Here is a 22,691-nt window from a genome sequence, read left to right as displayed (position 1 = left end):
GGTTGATAAGTTGATAAGTAATCTTGGCAATTTTTCACATAATAATCACATTTATATTTGAAATAGAGAAGCAGAGGTTTCTTGGTCCAAACGCCAAAATCATAATTTAGATATTGACTTGCGCAAGATGTCAGGTTATTTGTAATTGTCCATTTTATACGGAATCATGGTAACAAAATACTGGATAAAAAAAGTCTAAGAATATTGAACACAAAATAACTGTCTAAAATGTGGAAGCCACACTGGATAAAGAAAGATCTCATTATACATAATTGCAGCTACCTAGGAATATGCAAGTATGCATGCATGAAGTTGATAACATAGTGCCGACTAACTGATTACTATCTTAGAGATAGTTGGACGTCCATGATTGATAAGCTACCTATTTATATTGTTATTTTCTACTTTCACGGCCATTTTTGTTAGCATTAACGCTAAAACTTGTACTTAATCCGCGGTTTCATCGCCGTCCCGTAACTCGGAACTACTGCCCGCAACGGGATAAAATGTTACTCGAGCATAGTCTAACTTCCCAATAGTGGAAGAATTGTAAATGTTGTAAATATAGCTAGCCCACAAAACAAAACAAGAAGGGCGCGGTCCATATTCCAACATTTTGTATTCGGCGAGCGTATAACAAAAATGTTCCTGCCAAAATTCCCAGTTGGGCATGACCCAAGTGCAGGAAATAAGTTTTACGTGCCAAAACTGCTGTTTCGGAAACTGGACAAAGTGCTGTTTGTTTGTTATGAAGCTGTAGGTACTATTACTGGGCCCGACTTTTTCTGTGTGGTCTTCGGTTTGGGACGATTATAAAGCAAAATTAAATAGAAATTATGTACCTAGTAGGACAGGATGTTATACTTTTACGGTTTTACCGTAGTGACTACACAACTAATCCGTGCTTTGCTAAACTTTGTACGAGTATTAGATACTTAACTATAATCTGTACAAACTTTAGATTTTTTCAATACTTAGATAATATTCTCCTGATTATGAACAGTGAGTAGGTATTTGCGTTTAATATTACTTAGCTATATTAGTTACCGACAGTTGGTGGGCTCCCAGTCTTACATTATTTTTCTTAATGAGTTTAATGAGGAGAAACGTATACTAAGCATATCATGGCTATATAGGATAATTTATTACTTAAGACATAATATCTGTCATATTTTAATCACATTTAACAGAAACAAAAACTAACCTGATATTTAAGATCCAAACAATCCATTGTATTAGCCACTGATAACACAGCATCACTGATCTAACAAGATTTGGCACCGAAGATAATCCTCAGAGATAAGCTTGTATTTCTTATCAAAAGAAAGCGTGTGACCTTATAAGAGATTAGCGAAGATGATAATATTATCGAAAAGGATTTTTAGGATATCAAACCATTTCCATGTTAAAGGGAGACAATGTTAAAGCTTTCATGTTTATTTAATTTGAGTTTTAGCTATAGTCATCATCATCACCATCTCAGCCATAGGACGTCCACTGCTGAATATACCTAGGCCGCCCCCTTAGATCTCCACAAATACCTCTTGTAGGCGACCTGCATCCAGCGTCTTCCGGCGACTTTTATAAGGTCGTCTGTTAGCTATAGTGGCCATTGTGAATTGCTTGTTTGTGTGGCTCCGCTTTTTTTTTTCCGACGTTAAAAATCATCAAATGACCCCTCCCGCTGTGGGTTAGCAGCGGTGAGGGAGTGTCAGACTCTTACTGACTAAAAACCGTCGTGTTCCGTCATAGGCCTTTTATGTACCAGGGCCGCGGTATCTCTTTCGAACAACCCGCAGCCTCGGCAGGCCTTGGCCCTGCTGGGCCCCTCTGGGGTTGCTGACATCTCTTTGAGGAGCGCGTGGAACAACGCGCGCCGTCGACACGGGTCTGTCGTCTAAGCAGACAGAGGGACGATGAGCCACCCAAACTCACCGCCCACAGACCCACGTCTACGGTGGCCGGGAGTCATCACGCGACACCCGGCGCCCATGGTGTCTACCTGGTCCAGCGCGGCGGCCGGGATGAGAGGTGCGAACTCTCTGGCGTTCCGCCTCCTCCTTCTCGAGAATGACTGCTTCGCAGAAGGAGGCGACGGCATCCCATTCCCTCCGTACTTAATTAAGTATCAGTAAGTTAGTAAACATAAAATGTTTATTGTGGGTAGTAATAAAAATTAAATAACTTAGGTACTTAAAATCACAAACTGTAGGTACGCACCTGCACTATTTTACCACACATATTGTTTTCAAAATCTGACTAACAATGATAATATTGCAACCAATGCATAAATACACGTAAGAGAAGATTAGATAACAGACATCGGAATCTGCAAACGCTGAATTTCTATGACGTCAGCGGATTTTTCAGAACTATTCTTGAAAATGATTCAGTGTTTGTTCGAATTTTTCTTGAGCTTAGTTGCGTATATAAAAGCCGTGTCTGTGTTCTCATTATCAGTCTGTATAACAGGTTCAAAAAAAGGAGGTACCTACTCAGTTTGACCCACATGTAGGTACAACACAGGAAATGTTCCAATTTATTATATCGCGTTTGGCTGAACCAATTTTGATGCGGTTATTGCATAGTATTGTCATCGTCATATTTTTTTAAACTTTTTTATATTATCCCACTATAGGGCACAGGTCTTCTCACAGAGAAGGAATGAGCGTTATTCACCTCGCTTGCTCAGTTGCTCAAGGCGAGTTAAGACTTTCAAATTGTAAAGTCCAGGATCACAAGATGTTTTTCTTCATCTTTCCTTAGAAAGAGAAAGAACATAGGGAACTTTTATCGAGAACCGCGGGGAACAGCTAGTTAATCATAGAAATAAGTTCATCGGAAAGCATAGGTACCTACCTACTAGCACCTACTTAATCAGACAAAATTTATTTTTACAAGCGACCGTCCGTTTCAAACCTAACTACTATATAATCTTAAAAAATCAAGTTACACTTGACTCAGTTATTATCAAAGGATATGAATGGTCAGCTGTCCTACAAAGTTATATTAGGGGACCATTCAATAACAATCAGGTTTTTTAGAAAGAAAAAAATATTTAGCAATAAAAATGGCGACCAAAGAATTTTGGCGCGGAGGCTACGGAGTGCGCCTTCTAAGTATGAGACCGCAGGATCGAACCCTGTACCTATGTATATTAATTTTTATACTTTAATTGAGGTATTTATGTCGGTACATATACTTTTAATAAAAAGCAAGTAATTATTTACAAAAAATACTTTGAATTTTTTTATTTAATTAGTTTTTGTTATAATTTTTTTAAAGATAAATATATAGTTTCCGTAACTGAACTTAGATAATACAATTTGTACTATTATATTTCGCGATATGTTATTGTTTTTACTAATTTCAAAACTGCGATTATGTAAAACAGAATACTGGCTCGCCATTGGTTAATAGTTCTGTCATGTCATACGTTCGGATCTCACCAAAGGGAATCCTTTTTGTAGTTTTGCAACCGTATTTTTCTAATAAGAATATTCTTTTTGATAATTAAATATGAATCTAATGTGAAAAACAACAAAATAAATTAGTTATTGTTTACAAATTAACATTATAACATATTTATTTCTCGTTTTTTAAGACGTTGTGTACTCAAACGTTAGGAGGTCCTAAATCGCGCAATTAAAGTTTGCACACAAGTTTGCTTATAAGCGTTGACCGTCCGTACTTCGTCGGGGGTCAGTCCCTCGAGGTAAACCAGGATTCGTCAACCTGGTCTAATTTGACGGTCATTTAGATGTACCAACCTTCACTGGTGGTAACGTGTCCGTACGGTAAAACTGAGTTTGAAAACGTATATGAGAAAACAGTGCCCTGTAACAGGGTTTGCTACCTACGAGGAGGATGATAAAACCTGTAAGGTTAACTCGACCCCTTTTTGCTTATTATTTTAAAGTAAATTAAAAATCTTACAAATGTTATTAGTTTGTTTATCTGCCCTTTTTGCCACTATTTTAAAGTCAATTAAAATCTTCACTTATGTCACTGTGTTTGTGTGAGCGCGCTAATCTCAGAACTATTGGTTCGATTTAAAAAAATCTTTCACTTGACCATGATGGTCAGTTATTTGGAATACAGGAACAATCGGTAAGCCCCAAGATAAATACATTGTTTTGCATACATTTTGGTTCGTCTTAGTTGCCAATATTAATACGGAATTGTTCGCGTAAATTCGCGTGTAGGTAATGGAGTAAAAATGAACAAAATAGTTTTTTAAAAGTACCCGCACACTCAAAACTTATTCAGCTTTAATACAAACACTTGTCTAAAAAAAGTGTGGCTGTAAAACAGATGTTATTTCAACGTCATAATTTGGACTTTTTTAGGCAAGTGTTCAACAGACGTTTAAAAGTTTTTGTGGTACGACGGATTTAGTCGGTAGATAATTTGTTTGGGCTCATAAATGTATGGATATGAATAATGGTTAGTACATTACAAAGATCAGGTATTTAGGGGTGGGTTTCCAGTCTAACCGGATCCAGCTAAGTATCAGTGTTTTACAAGGAGCGACTGCCTATCTGACCTCCTCAACCCAGTTACCCGGGCAACCCGATACCCATTCGTAAGAAGACTAATAGTTAGGTAAAAAAATGGTTGTTACAATGCTAGTTACAATAAAGAAGTAATACTCAGTTCTTATTACTGTCGATATAATTTTTATCTCAACGTACGTAATTAGTGAAAGGCTATTATTTTTCTAATAATAAAATAATTGTTTCCGTTTCTGTAATAAAATTGTTGTTGTATGTTCTTCGATCAACAGATTGGAGAGGAAGTCTGCTAATAAATAAATAAGTACTAGGTATTGTGCACGCAATCTTGATAAGTACCTACTTATAGATGTTTTAAATCTCCGGAAAATGGGTGCACCATAGTCATTTGTAAGATATTACGTTTAGGGATTGCAATCCGGTATAATTTTCAATCCGGCCGGATTTCACCGGATTGACGCCAATCCGGCCGGATCCGGCCGGATCCGGCCGGATTTTAAACTTACTTAGGGCCTTGCATTTAGTTTTGATAATAGCACATAAAAAGAAAATGAAAACACGTTGATGGAAAATGAAATCACTTTTAATTATATTTCTTGGCATTAATTGTAATTTTTGGTACTATTTGTAAAGTAATTAATCAGTCTGACTTGCTGCATGTAAGTATCTGAAAGTACTTAAGTAATAACTAATAATACTATTAAACTCTTATTAATAATCTATATAGTTTTAATTAAAGAAAACAGTCTTTTAAAGAAGATGGATCAAAATTGCCCCACGTCCTATAACAATGTGACGTATCTCAAAAAAAAGATAAAAATGTTTAAAAAAATATGATATACTCTCTAATTCATTTTTTTTACACCTTCATACGAAAAAAATGCTTTAAAAATTGTTCAGGCGCTGTTATGAAAACATCGTTCATAGGACTATTGATGGACTATTTTATTACATTATTTTTTTGTTTGATAGGGTATACCTCACAGGTGGTCCCATAATCATCAGGTCAGGATCTGATGATGGAAACCCTGAGAAATCCAGGGCAACTTTTGAAAGTTGTAGGCATGCGCAGGATAAAAACTTGACTATAAGGTGTATGTCTTATAACAATATGCAACAGTGAAAGTTTGGAGCTGACCTGATGATGGAGACGAAAGAAGGTCGAGGGAACTCGACAACCGAATATGTAAACTACCTCGTGTTTGGGCTCATATTATTTGTATTGAATAGACCTTTGCAACAGTGAAGGTTTGAAGCTGACTTGATCATGGAGACCAGAGAAGGGCGAGGGAACTCGACAAGAAAATATTTAAACTACCTCAGAAGTCGGTGTCTAAAGGATGTACCTAAGTTTATTCAATGTGTTTATTTCAAGTCAGCTTCAAACCTTCACTGTTGCAAAGGTCTATTCAATACAAATAATATGAGCCCAAACACGAGGTAGTTTACATATTCGGTTGTCGAGTTCCCTCGACCTTCTTTCGTCTCCATCATCAGGTCAGCTCCAAACCTTTACTGTTGCATATTGTTGTAAGACATACACCTTATAGTCAAGTTTTTTCCTGCGCATGCCTACAACTTTCAAAAGTTGCCCTGGATTTCTCAGGGTTTCCATCATGAGATCCTGGCTTGATGATTATGGGACCACCTGTGAGGTATACCCTATCAAACAAAAAAAAAAATTTAATAAAATAGTCCATAAATAGTCCTATGAACGATGTTTTCATAACAGCGCCTGAACAATTTTTAAAGCATTTTTTTCGTATGAAGGTGTAAAAAAAATGAATTAGAGAGTATGCCATATTTTTTTAAACATTTTCATCTTTTTTTTGAGATACGTCACATTGTTATAGGACGTGGGGCAATTTTGTATGGATTGTGATCCGTCTTCTTTGTACTTATAAAATCAGCTTCAGCTCCTAAACCTAAAAAATAAAACAAGTAGCATTTAGTTTTGCAATGCAATTAAATATCTCATTTAGTTGCATTGCAAAACTAAATGCTACTTGTTTTTAACATTCAAGTAAATATTATTTCTTGGCCTGGAAAAACGATCTAAGAAAACATATAGTATTGATTGTAGTATCCCCCAATCTGCTCCTGATGGGACTGCATATATAGCCTGCCGCAGAGAAGGCCCTTTCTGCCTCTACACTAGTTGGTTTGATTGCCATTATGTAATCGTAGATAAGCGATAAGTGTTTTCCTTTTACTCCTTCTACTTCATATCCATTCATTTCTTTTTTAAGGATTTTCTCAAAATCTGTATCTTTTCTAGCTATAACTTTCCCCCTATACCCTTTTTTTTCTTGCAGGATTTGATTTTCCAGTTCCTCTTTTAATGTTATTTTTTTTTCTATCGACAATGACATGGAATCAGATGCGGACGTCTAGCGATATGGCAACGTCGCGCTCGCGCTCGCGATTTCTTGCTTTACCGGATCCGGCAGTCGGATCCGGCGCCGCCTCACCGGATCCGGTAGGTCCAAAAACACGCCGGATCCGCCGGATTACCGGATCCGCCGGACCGGATTGCAATCCCTAATTACGTTGTCTTTGTACGCGTAAGCTCGGGAACGCTCAGTAGTGGCCGAGTGATGATGTCCTCCTAGCCGATTATCGGCTACGGCGGCTGTTCTCATGTAAGGAGATTAGCCAACTGCACATATCATATTATAGTGTACGCACTATTCCTTCACTCTCATAACCCGATGGGATGGGATGGGAGTGACCGAGAACCCGAGTCATGGACAACATGCATCTTCATTTACACACACTAGTATGGTTCACCGCTTTCGTAAAATAAAAATTCTCTAGGTACTAGGTACCCACTAAGATTGTATCTAGTATATAGTATGCTAATACATAAGTTTGAGTATAAGTTAATGTATTTTAAATAACAATACTTTTACGGATTTTATCGCGGTTATATTAATATTATTGATGTCCGACGTTTCGGATCCTTTACAGCATCCATGGTCAGGGGCAAAAATTTTAGTTAAATGTCTAATAGTCGCGTAAGTGTCAGAAATCAATATATTTCTAAGGCTGTTCCTGTCCTATAAAACGGCTAAAAAACAAAGTTATTTGTATGGCTGTTGAATGTTTATTTTATTCTGATTTTTGGTATTTTTGTTTAGCAGCAACAATCATCTGTAAACATCTGTCTAGCTATCCCGGTTCCTGTTATCAAGCGCACTTATAGCGAAAAGTCCTGGGTACGGGACCCTTAAAATCAAAATTGTATTATTATCTTGGTTTAGTTTAGCTTACCTTAGGTTCGACGGTGTCGGTCCACCTCGGCTGGCGAGGTCCCTCCGACTTGCTGCGCCGCCCAGCGCGATCAGCATCATTTCTTTGCGCACTCTGCATAAAAATAAAACTATAATTAAAGATAAAGACAAAGATAAAAAGTCATTTATTGAAAAAAGGCTAAAAATCTGCACTTTTTTAAGGACAAACCCCAAAAGCGCCGGCAGTTGTCGGCTTCATATGTGTTGGTAAGTTATTATAGACAAAATAAAAAATCAATAGGTAGATAAGTACTTTAATCTTCCGTAAGTACCTAACTACAACGTCTACAAGACAACAATAATACATTTATCAGAAAATTACAAAAGTTGCTGAAATTATTTAGGTAGGTAGGTATTTTATAATTGTACATCAATCCAACTCTGGGCTGCTTTCTGAAAGTTTCAAAAAACCCACAAAGTGACGGCCAGACACGGGAATCGAACCCGGGACCCCATGCACAGCAATCGCAATCGTGTGACAATCGTCATGTTATTGTCTTTCGGCAAAGGAGGCCAATTGGCCAATCCCTTCCCAATATACAAAATCGTAAATTCTAGAACGAAATCTGAATATATTGCTATCGATGCCTTGTGAAGAATATTGGCTTGTTTTTTACATAGGCATTCATACAATTTAGAACGGGATTTACATTTCCGTAGCACATTGGTTTTGAATAACCTACTTAACAATACTTTAATAACAATTATGGACAACCGCTTATTATTTACAAGCAATCATTCTTTGAAAATGATAATTAAAAAAAAACCCTTTCTTTCCAAATAAAATAGAAACCGACTTGACAAAACACTGAAAATGACAAAGTAAAACTTTTCACATTGCTCTAGAAGTCGGTGGCAAACTAAACACAGTCAACAGATGTCAACAGAAGTCGGTGTCTGTAGACATCGACTTCCAAGCCTCAGATAATTACAGACAAACAATAAAACTGATTTAGACTCTTCAGTTATATAAACCAAGGGTTATAGTATCCAAAATACTCCCAAAATTCAGTTTCCCCACTGCTTTTGAACTTTGCACTCATAATAACGTACAGCCAGGGTTTATTGGCAGTTTCTGTTGACTTTTCAGCGTTCGGCGGCCATGTTTGTCCTGTCTGTGTTTATGTAAGCCTTTTATTACGTACGAGCGAGTTGTGTTTACAGTCAGTTGAATTAAACCTTACCGTATTGAGAGCCGGGGTTATGTTATGAGTTATTTTAAATTGTGAATGGAATAATTATGAGTTCGAGGTTGGATGTTCTTTTATGGTGTAATTAATGTTAAATATTGTTTTATTTTTTCCTGAATCTAGAATAAATATACCTACTACTATCTAACTAACTACAGAAGTGTCTTAGACATTGTTATAAAAAAACATGCTTAGTGGTTCTGGTTTCGTAGGAAGTTAAGGTTAGACGTTATTTTTCTCGCTTATGCAGTCGTGTACCCACTCGTGGTAAATAAAATTAGGTACATAGGAAACTAACACCTTTGGGACACTCACCCTGGCCCGGTCGAAGGCCGAAGTCTGCTGGGGCCTGATATCATCAGCGGGTGCAGGGTCGAACAGCTCGTTCGTCTTGTACGCCACTCCGGGGTACTTTTTGCGACGAGGCATCGCTGGCTCCATCGGGCCTGAGGAGCGAAAACAATTTTTAATTTAAAGGAAGGTACTACTTTACTTACTTAACATAATAAAAGAAGAAACATATTTTTTTTGTCATGCATCCTACAGGCTCGGAAACTACTGAACTGACTTGAAAAATTCTGTCACTGTTTGGTAAGCTACATTATCCCCGAGTGACATAGGCCAGCCTCTCATGAAGGAGGGAGGGTTTGGATTACTTTCCTTAGTGTAACTTGGAAACCCATGAGTGAGTAAAGGTCAAGGAAGAGAGTCTTGAGGAAACCTGACCTTTGAAGTCTGAGATCGCCAATCGCCAGTTTCGAGCAAGCGTGATGATTAAATATCATGCCTTTACAGTATGTAAAGAGGCCCAGCAGTAGGGCAATAAAAAGGCTGATGATGATGATAAAAGCTCCAATATTCTGAAGCTAAACAGCAGTTAGTATATTAAAGTAAATGAGGTATTTCGTCTGATCTCTCACTAAGATGTCCAGCATCGAGTTTCTTTGTTTGTGTAGTTTTAATGTAATTAATCGGATAGCACCATTCATCAATGTCTGTTCTAATCAAACGCTTTAATTTGCCATCTATTTCTATCAATTGGAGACACAACACAAATATATTGACAATATAGGTAGAAGATAATATAGACTTATAGCCCGGGTTTTGTTGTTCTTTGTCTAGTGCAGACTAGAACCTTCCAAAGGGTGTGCCAGCCAGGGTAAATACTCATAGTAGGTCAGTATTTAGTTCATAGTACCGAAATAGAACGATGCTGATTTTCTTATGGCAGTATGGTTCATGGTTAGGACAATATGATGAAGTGCTAAAGGACTAACGATAAACTTAAACTTAACCCTAAATGTGTGATCGAAAAGGACAAGACACTGTTTATCAGAGTTACTTTTATATGTAGGTACCTTCATTAGGATGGAATATTTTACCTCCTAAGAATTGTTAACTGAGCTTTTTACTGGTTACTGCTGCTTTTTGCTGGTGGCTTCGAGAGGTATTATACCTACTTTCCTAAGGAATGTGAAACTTACCCCTCTGTATGGGCAGTGCGGAGGGGGGCGTGGGGGCGGGCTGCTTCACCACCCCCTGCTGCTGCTCCTTGTACTCGTGCCATTTGTAAGTGCTGCGGTATTCCGAGTGCAGCTGTAACAACGAGATAAGGCTGTTAGAGGATTTGGTAAGGCAAATAACAATATAGGAGTGTCCTAAGATCAGACGCCTATTTATCAGTTCATATTGTGACTGAAAATTGTGTCCGGCAACTGGTTTTAAATCGAAATTGTCAATTTTATTTAAATGGGATAACTTTCCTTTCTTGGAAACTCAAGTAGGTACTTAGAGCTTTAAGTATATGATAGTACATTAAGAAAAAGTAATAAACCTACAACTCGAAACTCTTCTAATAACAAAAACATTTACCTACATCTACACGTTCCCAAGGCATCAAATTACTCCAAAAATAAACAGACCCTTGAGACACATGAGGCAAAAACAACGAAGACCCCATTTTACCCCACCCTAACACCCCCAGCCACCCCGTCCTTCAATCTATTACCGAGGACGCGACAATATGATAGCAGAGATATACAGCCACGGAGTAAGGTAAGATGAACGGGGATGCGATAATGCAGGTAGGTCAGGTGCCTTCTTCTAGCTCAAATTCGTACGGTGGACATGAACAAAACGATCAGTTACGAGTGAAATAACAAGGCGTTCGGGTTCTTTGAGACATCTATCAACGATTTTTGGTATTACAAAAATTTAATAATAATGGCGTCCACGGCCGATTTTGGCCACGGCAGCTGTTCTCATATCACGAGATCAGCCAGCTGCGCAGGACATATTATAGTGCACGAGCATTTGCGCAGACACAGGTGCACTCTCTATTTCTTCACTCTCATAGCCCGATGGGACGGCAATTCGACATGACCGGAAAGAGATCAGGCGCAGGACCGACATTTATGTGCTCTCCGATGCACGGGTGAATCAATCACCAACTTCCAGACTACGGGCTGCTTTGTGAAAATTTTAGAAAACCCACAAAGCGATTTCGGCCCAACCCGGGAATCGAACCCGAGACCTCGGGCACAGCAGCCGCGGTTGCGACCGCTAGACCAATGAGGCAGTCACAAAAATTTATCGGGTCCAAAGAAGGCGTGTAAGGGCGAAAACCGTAACGTTCCTCGTCTCCTGCTCACCCGCATTTTTTCGCTCTACTTTCTTAAGAGATTTTCCGTTATGGCACCTCCGCTAGTCATTCTCCATGGATAGCAGAGACATATAGACACGTGACGGTAGGAACCTGATATCGATACTGTGAACGATGACTTCGTTAGTAGTGATGTGATTACCATATCGATAATATTTAAGGTATCGATATTGGTAATTGGTTTTGTGGGGGTGTTTGAGTAATTTATTTTGACGTTTAATTTGGTATATTATATTCGCATGTGATGTCGAAAGAATTATCAAAATTCAAATTAGAAATATTTGTATGTATCATATTCCGTTAAAATATTAATTACTGAGTCTGAGTCAGGAGATATTCAGACAAAGTAAGACGAGATAGAGATAGTGCAGATTTATATAAATTCCAAAAACAAATTAAAATAATTTATTTCTCACTTCTAAAAGCACAAATAAAACCAATCCAGACTTTTCCAATCTACTCTATCATTAAAAAAGCTCGTAAAACCTGTCCCAATTTCCTTCACCATAAAAACTACATCAAAAGTGCTGAAAATAGATTTTAAAGCCATTTGCCGATAAAATCGATTTGTGTACATTTAAAATAGTGATAAAATATTCAAGGCGTGTGGCATTTTCCATCGGTGAGCAGTCATTTGTTATTCTGGACACGGTAACTTGGGCAGTGGGGCGGCCACGTTTGTTGAAATGGCAGGATATTTGTATAGTTGTGGTGAAATTTTTAGTTTTTGTTTATTGGGTGTATGTGAAGGGTAGATTTCTATGATAGATGTTTTCTTTACTTGTTGTTGATAGTGTCACTGACGAATTCGAAGCGAGTATGTATGGTAGGTACCTGCTAGTAACATTTGTATTGTTTCTACGAATATCGATAATCACTACTAAATAATTATCCTGAGCTTTATAACGCTACTGACAATGCCGTATGCGTAGCGAAATATTGGGCCTCCAAAATTTAAGTTGCCATCGACTCGCCAAGAAGAAGAAGACTAAATAATTTAGGCCTCAGTTCACCAACAATATGAAAGTCCGTTATTCTTAAACACAACTAAAAAAATAAAAGAAAATTGAACGTGAATATTTATAGTACAACGTTCTTTTCAGAAAACTGACGTTTATGTTTTCGGTGAACTTAGGCTTCAGAAGTTTATTCACTGTTCAAGTAATAACCACAATAAGGTTAAAATAAAATCGCATAAAAATGTAACCGTTAACTGCGGAAATGAACAGCATTCAGTACAGTAATGAATACAGTCATAAAACTGAATGAAAATCATAAGGTTTAAACATTAAAAAGTTTTAAAATGAAGCCATGGTTTCATAATATTAAAAAGTAAGCTGTTACTTTTTGAGGTTGCCTGAAAGAGTAAAACTCTCTTAATGGCTCATACATTGCACATGAATTTAATTTTAATACCTACGCTAACATTTGCTTTTAATTTTCATCCACGTAGTCCTTTGAATTTTAAAATTTTTTGTTGATCCTGCAGATTTAAGTAGTTTTTTTTTGTGTTTTAGTATTTTCAAGGCACATAATTTCCAGATTTTGCGTTGATACAATGGTTATAAAAATGAAAACCTTGCTTTAAAAAATATTTTTTATAAAAAAAATACATACCTATACGAGTACGATAATTGTAGGTAAAGCAATATTAAATTGGTATAATGCAAACTGTACTTTAAAATCAATTAAGATTTTTTTTGCATGTAATGCAACCTTTCACGAATAATGTACTGTTGCAATATTTAAATATCAAGAGTGTCTTTGAAATAAAAACTTCGTGATTTGTTTAAAAAACAAAAAAGTGAGAGGCTTTACAAAGACCTTGATTAACAAAACAACAGACAGATTTCCTGCGATTGTAGTCTTGCAAAGTAATCTTATATTTAACTGAAAACAATATACCTATGTGAATCTTTGTAATGGAGAAAACATTGTACTAGTGTAGGGACATGCTCATTGCTCATTCTTTAGCTAAAATAGTAATAATAATCCAGTAAGTAGCTACTTAACCTTATATTTTATATGGGTGCGGAAAGTAACTTGTACATGATGAATGACATAATTTTCTATTGTTAAGATTGAAGAAGATCATTAAGATAATTTTTTTTTATGAGAAAACAGACATAATATAATGTGGCTGGGGAGTTTGTTGCGCCACTTCTTCTTCCCAGTGACACAGAGCAAGTGGTGAAAGATGGGCGCATAAATAAATAAATTCTGGGGTTGTCTCGTGTAATTTTGACGTTCAAAAAGTGTTGTTTTCCAGCCTACTTTGAAGAAGCGATTTTTGATATTGATTTTAAGTAGTTTCAGCAAATAGTCAGTCTCATATTTTTTTTTGTCAATGCAAAGATAATAAAAAAGTCGTCAACCTCTTACTTTTTATAATCCTTACCAATATCATCATACAACAGTGTGCTCATTACAAAATCACATGCCATTTTTTCCGAATCGCCCTGCAGTGATCAGCCAATAAATTGGTTAATGCCATGAACGTCTGATTGCGCAGACAATCAGCGTCGCTTGTCAGAACTCATGGCGAATCAATTTAGTTGATTGCTTAGTACGCTATTTGCTGTAGAATGAAGAATCAAATTAAAATGATTGGAGCAGGGAGAGTATTAATGGTGATTTGGTAGATAAAATGAAGTAAAATGCGTATACCTACGTGCATTGGATCATTCAGATATTATCAAAACTTAGGAAGAATAATAAAAACTGATATAACCACTAATTTGGATTTTAATTAATTATTTTCAATCATATTATTACACTATTTAAACAGCCTTAAGCTACTTATCTACAAAAAAATACTACATACAAAAATAAAAACGTATATTAAAACTGATCAGTTTTGAGAAATTAGTAATTGAAAGTAATTGCGCAAGTGACGACCGTTCAGGTAAATAAATCATGTTTTCAAGCAATAAATGTAATTAATTTATCACTAAATTCAATTACAATTACCAATTAATTGCTAAAAATATGACGCAGAGAACTCAAACATTTACACACAACAATAATGTCATATTAGGTGATACAGATCTATACTTTCATAATTAAGTCATGTCATGTCACCCTGCGCCTAATGGAACGTTCACACAATCAATTAAACAAAGTTTCAACGCCCCACTGAACTGATAACCTAATTCTCATGAATCTGCTAATGAATTAGACAAACATTCAGAATGAACGAATGATTTTATGTACTGAACGAGTGACCCACCCTAATTCGGTCAGACAAGAGCAGGCGCATACTACAAACTTTTAGTCGGGCGATAGTAGAAGATGAATAAAAGGTCACTCGTAACAACTATCAGGTGTTCGTCCGGCATCAGACTGAATAAAAAGGGTCATTCGTCATCTCGACACACTTAACTCACCACGAATGTGTCCACTTGGTGAAACTCAAAATTTTAACATTTATCATGTCGTCAACTCGACACATTAAGATTTTGATACGTGTCCAGTGAGTGAAACTTAAATTATAAACTTTTATGTTTTCACCAACTCGACACGTTTTAGAATTTAACCCGATTTCAAGCAAAAAGTAAAGTCAACAAATTAATGTGTTCATTTTCTGTGTCACAAACATCATCGGCCAATAAAAAGATTGAATTCACGATTTTCTAAATATTTTTTTTTCCAACCACCGGGTCAACAGTCGAGCGACTATTTAGACAGTGTGCGCATAGGCTAAATGAACTAATTAATTAAAAACAACTGACCTGATTCTATTTCTGTCATTTGAACAGTCAGAAGGCAGTAAGTCTGTCAGACATGTCACCAGTATTACCAAAGGGTACCATCTAATGGGTTGCCTATTTATCTAGGTTGAGGAGGTCAGATAAGCAGTCGCTCCTTGTAAAACACTGGTACTCAGCTGCGTCCAGTTAGACTGGAAGCCGACCCCAACATAGTTGGGATAAGGCTAAACAGTTGATGAAATGACCTTATTCTATTTGAAAATCGAACGAAAAAAACCGTTAGAATCAGGAATTGGAACGATTTAGTTTTTATGCAGTTCAAAATTGGAATGTGTCCAGAATTTTCTGGAACGTACTGCACAGTGGTAACCGTCATGCACCTTAACACAATAGTAATAAGTACGATTTTCTTATAAAACTGTTACCACTGACCTGAAGTTGACTGTACTATTGGAGTATTGAGAAGACTGTAGCTTTACACGAATTGCTTAGTTGGAAGTGGTTGAAAAATTTTGAGTACAGGCAAAGAGATTTGGCAATGTAAGGTTTTATTTAGGAAAAAATGTGTAGTCGATAGTGACATTCACGATTTCCAATGGAATGCAAATATTTACGTGTTACAGGCATATCTGGCCATGTTTTTAAGCATCTGTATCTACCTCTATCTACTTAGAAGAAACTTTTTGACACTGACATAAAAAAATATCAATCACGGACTTAATATTACCAAACTGCCTCGTTGGTCTAGTTGTCGCAAGTGTGGCTGCTGAGCACGAGGTCTCGGGTTCGATTCCCGAGTCAGGCCGAAATCGCTTTGTGGGTTTTAGAAGACTTTCACAAAGCAGCCCGAAGCCTGGAAGTTGGTGATTGATTCACCCGTGCATCGGAGAGCACGTAAATGTCGGTCCTGCGCCTGATCTCTTTCCGGTCGTGTCGGATTCCCGTCCCATCGGGCTATGAGAGTGAAGGAATAGGGAGTGCACCTGTGTCTGCGCAAATGCTTGTGCACTATAATATGTCCTGCGCAGTTGGCTAATCTCCTTACATGAGAACAGCCGCCGTAGCCAATAATCGGCTAGGAGGACATCATTACCAAACTGGTTTATTTGTTTTATAACGTTAGATCACAGGTACCAAAACAAAATGACAAGTAGAGATGTCATACCGCAAAATCTCTTAAGAGAGTAGCGTGTGAGGATGATGAACGTTACTAGCTCTGACTTTACACGCCTTCTATGGATCCCGCCCATTATTTTCAAAATTAAATTACCAATCAATCAAGACCAATGTATGACAGATAGACAGATATGGCCTTACTACAAAAACTTTAAACCTTGTTTTACACTTGTCTAATAAAATTTTGGCTGCAAAATGAACCATATGTCAACGTCATAATTTGACATTTTTTTAGACAAGGCATAAACTGACGTTTAAAAGTTTTTGTGGTAAGACGGATAGGATTTGACAAGGAACGAGGTTAGTTCTAGTAACTGATGACGACTACTGCAAGTAACTTGACCCACAATAAGGCGCCTGACCTACCTCTTCCTTATGGAATCTCCGTTATCTTTCCTTCTTCCGTGAATAAAACTTTATTCTCGTAATATTAGAAAGTATGTAAGTATACCAGTAGTACTTACACTTAATATAAATCGTGCAATGTGTTGTCACGAGAAAGATGTCGCAAGGTATGTATGTAGTTCGTTTTAGTGATGGAAAATGGAGTCTCGAGTGTGTTCACTTTATAAATTTTCTGGACTATATGTTTTTATGTGGTAAAAACTTTAGGCGAGAACATTTCGACGTGTATTATTTTAAAACGTGTAAGTGTGTTATTTTAAACGGTATTGGGTACTTATATTTTAGGTTTAACAATAGAATGTGTAAGATAAAAATAGTGACCCCTTTTCACTATATTTATCTTACTATCACTATATTCACTATATCAATATCTATTTATCTTACTCACTTTAAAGTGCTTAAAATAACAGCATTTAAATTATTCTGAAACGATGAAAAATATTAAACTGTTTTCATTTATTTATTTTTTTACTGTGAGAAAGGTAAGAAAACAAAGAGATTTAATATAAAAGTGTAGCATAGCCATATTTATTTAACGTTATAAAAGAAAAGCGCTCAGGACGCTAACCGTTAATTATTCGAAATTTATTAAATTCACATCACGTCAACTGCTTTCTTATGAAAAAGATTTCACACCATAACTAAAAAAAAATCCTAAAAAAATCACGTCTAAAAATAAAATAAACTTCGATATCCCACTATCGACATGTCCCATCCCTACTCGGGCAATTTTCAGTGCTCCTCAGACCGCAATAACTAGGCGTACGGTCACGTAGCTTCTCATCCTCCGAGCCTTTTTCCCAAACTATGTTGGGGTCGGCTTCCAGTCTAACCGGATTCAGCTGAGTACCAGTGCTTTACAAGAAGCGACTGCCTAACTGACCTCCTCAACCCAGTTACCCGGGCAACCCGATACCCCTTGGTTAGACTGGCGTCAGACTTACTGGCTTCTGACTACCCGTAACGACTGCCAAGGATGTTCAATGACAGCCGGGACCTACAGTTTAACGTGCCATCCGAAACACAGCCTATTGTGTCTAAGATATACTTAGAAAGTACATACAAACTTAGAAAAGTTGCATTGGTACTTGCCTGACCTGGGATCGAACCCGCGCCCTCATACTTGAGAGGTCATATTTATACGTAGGTAATCTACGTCCTGTAGCTTAGGAGACAGACTTGTTGTACATGTTGTAGAATATAATAAATGTACTTATATGTGCTTTTTGAGAATATAATTAAAAAAAAAAACAGGTGAGTCTTTAATATGAACTTCACATCCATTTCAATGCTTTATACCACATGAAAAAAAACTTCCTAACTAAAAATCTTCAAAAATCTAAAAACATCGATATCCCATCATCGACATGTCACATCTCTACGGTACAATTTTCAGTGCCCCTCAGACCGCAATAACTATGTGTACCGTGTACGGTCACGTAGCTTCTACGTCATATTTACGTAATCTACGTGGTATAGTTTATGTAGTTTAGGAGATATGTAGTTTAGAACCTACACATATATACAGTGTTACATAATAATTTGATGTAGCTAGCAATAGTTCCAGAAAAACTATGACTTTTGAATAGACACATTATTGAAATCGAAGGTGAAATGTACTACCTAATTAAAAACATTTGGTCTTACTACAAAAACTTTAACAACTGTTTTACACTTGTCTAAAAAAAATGTGTCTCCAAAATGAACCTTATGTCAACGTCATAATTTGTCATTTTTTTAGACAGGTCTTAAACTGACGTTAAAAAGTTTTTGTGGTAAGACGGATTTTGTTTATTTGTTAAGTACTAGTTTAGTACAGTTCTACTAGTATCTGAAGAATTTATTTGTTTGTCTGAATGCGCTCACCTCTCAATGGAGGTCTAGTAATAGTCTAGGGTAACTGCAGGAAATTAATTTTGGGCTGATTTGAAAAAGTATTTCAGTTTTCGATAGCCCATTTATCAGAAAAGGTTACTGGTATTTTATCCAGGTGCACAAGAATAGTACGGAACCAAAGAATTCAAGTAAAAAAGCTGGCAGAAGCCTGTGAATAATATAATAGTTCTAACATGCTACATAATCTAACATCTCTAAACCAATTTGAGTGAATCAATACGTTTTATTTATTTAGTGTTACGTACCGAGCCGGCGGAACTAAACGCAATTATCTAATGTAAATGTTTACGTTATTTCTATTGGTTCCGCTGTTATTGTTGTTATGTTAATTCAATTTTATTGTTATGGTTGTTGTCTATAGTTATAAGTTATGAATGAATAAGTAAACATTCTCGTCCAAACTAGTAATTTATATAAAAAATCACTATGAAAAGCAAGCATGATAAGCATAGCCCATAGGGGTCCATATTGATTCTAGATTCTTGTAAAATATACCTGTATAACATATTAAAAAAAAAAATGTTAATTTGTTGGATACCTGTACAATTCCCGGGTAACATACTTTTGCTTTTTGTTCGGGTACGGTAAGAGATAATTGTATTTTTCAGAGCTCTGGTGAAACTACGGGGAAACAGCTAGTGTTCTAAACAAATGACTAACTGTAACCTAGTCAGTTAATTTGCACATACTTTAAATATGATGTCATTATATAGGCCTATAAAGTTTCCGAAAGGTCCGTTACATACCTAGAAGGACAAAAATTATTCGCATCGCGCACCACAATAGTCACATTAAATTATTATGCTGAATAAAGAGGTTGATAATGGTTCCGTATCTAAAATGTTAGTGTATTTTATACGAATATAAATACGAAAATAATTAAGTGTACGATTTGTAATATTGTCATTTGTGAACTGTTGGCGTTTATACAGAGTAAAGTGTAGTACCCAATTTAAATTGTGTATGATATTAAACGTCAAAAAAACATATCAACGTCAAAAAAGAGCGGGAAGAACAACCCAAAAAATAGGCACAGGAATCAACTTTCAGCCTTTCTAAACAGTTCGTATATCACCGCAAAAGTTTTCTTTTTTCTGTATAACAAGATACTTGTCTACGGGCAATTATGGCGCACTTGTAAAAGTTAAGCGAATCCAAGTTGTCTAGATAACTTAGCCAAACTTGCAGTGGAAGGATCATGACAGAAAGTAAGTAAGAATCACGCAAGCCTGAAAGTAAAGTATAAAAGTAACTATATAGAACTTGGTGATTAGATAAAAAGTTTGGTACAGCGAAGATACTCTTGATTCTTAAGTAGATGAATAATGAATTTTCTGAGTTTTATATACAGGGGAATTTGTTATATATTTAGTTCTTAACAAAATCTCTAGTATATAAAGTAAGTATGTAAATATTCAACGAAATTATAGAAGCGTAAGCTTAATGTGGAAAATTCTTAGGATATTTTATAATGCTGTTCTAAGAGTAATAAATCATGTAATAATAGGTTTCGGAGACACGCGTTTTTAGAAGATTTATGGCCAAAAAAAATATCAAAGGAGTAATACCAGTAATGGATAGTGGTAGGTAAGTGATTTTCTCCTGTAACAAAATCTAGCAATTCTGTCATTTATGTAAATCATACCTTTATTAACATCAGTTTTCCTTTCACTATTCTGAATAATTTCGATGAAAGATTTTTTCAAATCGTATCAGTAGTTCCTAAAATTACCGCATTCGAGCAAGCAAACAAACTCTTCAGCTTCATAATATTAGTTTCTATTAGTAAATTTAAACCAACCAAATCTAAGAATCTAACAATACCTTCATTAAACATTTAGTTGCATTAGTCAATCGACAGTTACAGATAGATTGCATTGCACAATGCGCTGCGTGAAATGTCTGCAACGTCGGATAACTGTCATGGCTAGCTTCGACTGACGTTTTGCTAGTAAAGCCAGTGTCGATGTTAATTTCTCTGGAGACCAGCAGTACCTAATAGTGTTTGGAAAACCTACTGTAGGTTTTTCTAGTTATTTATCAAAAACAGATTTATCAATAGGTTCTCAAAAAAACTTAAGTTTACAATTTCAATGTGGCTTGGACTTAGGTACAGTTAAAATAGTATGGAGCCCAACAAACTAAATCCAGAAGTGATATTTATTTTTTATTTTCGGTTGACGGATCCCTAAAACCCTACAATCATAAATCACTATATTCAATAGCGGCGCCAATCTTTGTTTGTACACCTGGAGGTCAATCCTTCATTAATTGATCGTTGCTAAAGAGTCAATGTCATATTAACGGTGATAATCTATGCAAATATTATTGTTCTGATGGAATGAATCATCACTGAACATTTATACCAATCTATCCTCTATTCTAATATAATAAAGAGGACATATTTTTGTCGTTTGTTTGTTGAGAGACTCCGGAACTAATAAATCGATTTGAAAAATTCTTTCACTGTTGGGGCGCTACACTCTTCCCGAGTAACATAGGCTATATTTTATCCAGGTACAAGTACAAGTTCCGAGACATGGGTGAAACCGCGGGGAAACAGCCAGTCAATTAGTAAAACAATTAACAATCGCTCCCAGCAATTTGCTAAAACTTTGAATATTTTGCTTGAGGCGATTTTTAAACAAAAACTTCATCTTAATGGAACGAAAACAATTGAAAGACAAAATAAAACAATGAAAACCCATTCCCAACAGAAGACAGATATCTCCCAACTTGTACTCAACTGTCTTTTAACCCTTAAAAACCACGTTTTTTTCTCACCCCCTTAGAGCACACTGCAAACTTTTAGTCGGCCGATAGTTTTTTTGGGCTCGTAAATCAGTATAAAGGAGTATGGTAGTACGCTTATTACAAAGATCAAGTATTTAGACAAAAAAAAGTGAATTCAATCAAAGTTTTTAGTCGGTCTGATTCTTTTGCTGTGCCCATCAGGGTCCATAATTGTGGCTATCATTTTATATTTTACACCTAATGTACATTATAGAATGCAATACACTGTATGTTATTTATGATATGACTCTGGCGAAATATCTGATCATTGCAAAGTGTGTAACATACATTTGGTCACTACCATTAATTTCCATAATAATTTATACTCGAACAAACTGTCGGCCGACTAAAAGTTTGCCGTATGCTACTCTGAAGACACTTTTAATCTCTCAGAAAATAAGACAGCGTAAATTTTCAGCTCGTTTATTCAACTGGCGTTCCCAAGAATTAGGTCAGTGTTCTTAGTGTCATGTTACGGTGTCTAGAGTGCTCTAGAGTGTCGGTGTGAGTGTCATGACGAAATAATGGAGCTTCTGTGCTTTTTTTAGATCTGCGGTCTGTAGTTTTGTGTAAGGCTGCGTTTAGACATGTTGTTATGACACCTAAACGTGTAGACTACATCCGAATTCCACTGTGACGAATTGGTTAAGTGCGAGTCGTCTCTCATACTGAGGATTTTGTACTGAATGTAGTGAATATTTTGTTTGTGAGTACAATTCACACAAGACTTACACAGAATTTTTGTTATGCGTGAAATATAGAGCACCTGTATCGATAATTATAATGCAATGTACATAATATGTATAATGAAACTCAACAACTAAGTTCTAAGCACATACAAAGTTGTAAGTATCATCAAATACCTACCTAACTACTTAGTACACAATAAAGATTTTTGAATTTGATAACACAATGAAAACATTTAGCTAGAGGCCTGGAGACTGAAGTCTTCAAATGAGAACTTAGCCGTAACTACATAGTGTGAACACAACGTAATTTAAAGGGTGTGGTTTTTTGTAGGGTTGGCTGTTACTGAGGAAAATTAGTTTTGA

The 22,691-nt window shown here is 36.3% G+C and overlaps 1 protein-coding gene across 6 annotated transcripts in view; it reads right to left on the bottom strand.

Annotated features, from left to right (window-relative positions):
• Positions 1-22,691, bottom strand: part of LOC124642744 — a 100,836-nt gene that overhangs the window by 19,651 nt on the left and 58,494 nt on the right. For all 6 annotated transcript variants that reach the window (XM_047181369.1, XM_047181364.1, XM_047181365.1 and 3 more), the window contains 3 exons: positions 10,482-10,593; positions 9,313-9,443; positions 7,788-7,880 (listed from right to left, as the gene is read on the bottom strand). In XM_047181369.1, coding sequence (XP_047037325.1) covers positions 7,788-7,880; positions 9,313-9,443; positions 10,482-10,593 — 336 coding nt within the window. The remainder of the gene's footprint in view (positions 1-7,787; positions 7,881-9,312; positions 9,444-10,481; positions 10,594-22,691) is intronic.

This window comes from Helicoverpa zea, chromosome 25 (genome assembly GCF_022581195.2).
Source record: "Helicoverpa zea isolate HzStark_Cry1AcR chromosome 25, ilHelZeax1.1, whole genome shotgun sequence".
NCBI classification, from domain to species: domain Eukaryota; kingdom Metazoa; phylum Arthropoda; class Insecta; order Lepidoptera; family Noctuidae; genus Helicoverpa; species Helicoverpa zea.
The sequence above is the reverse complement of the archived record's forward strand: the minus strand, read 5'-3'. Positions and strand labels throughout refer to the sequence as shown.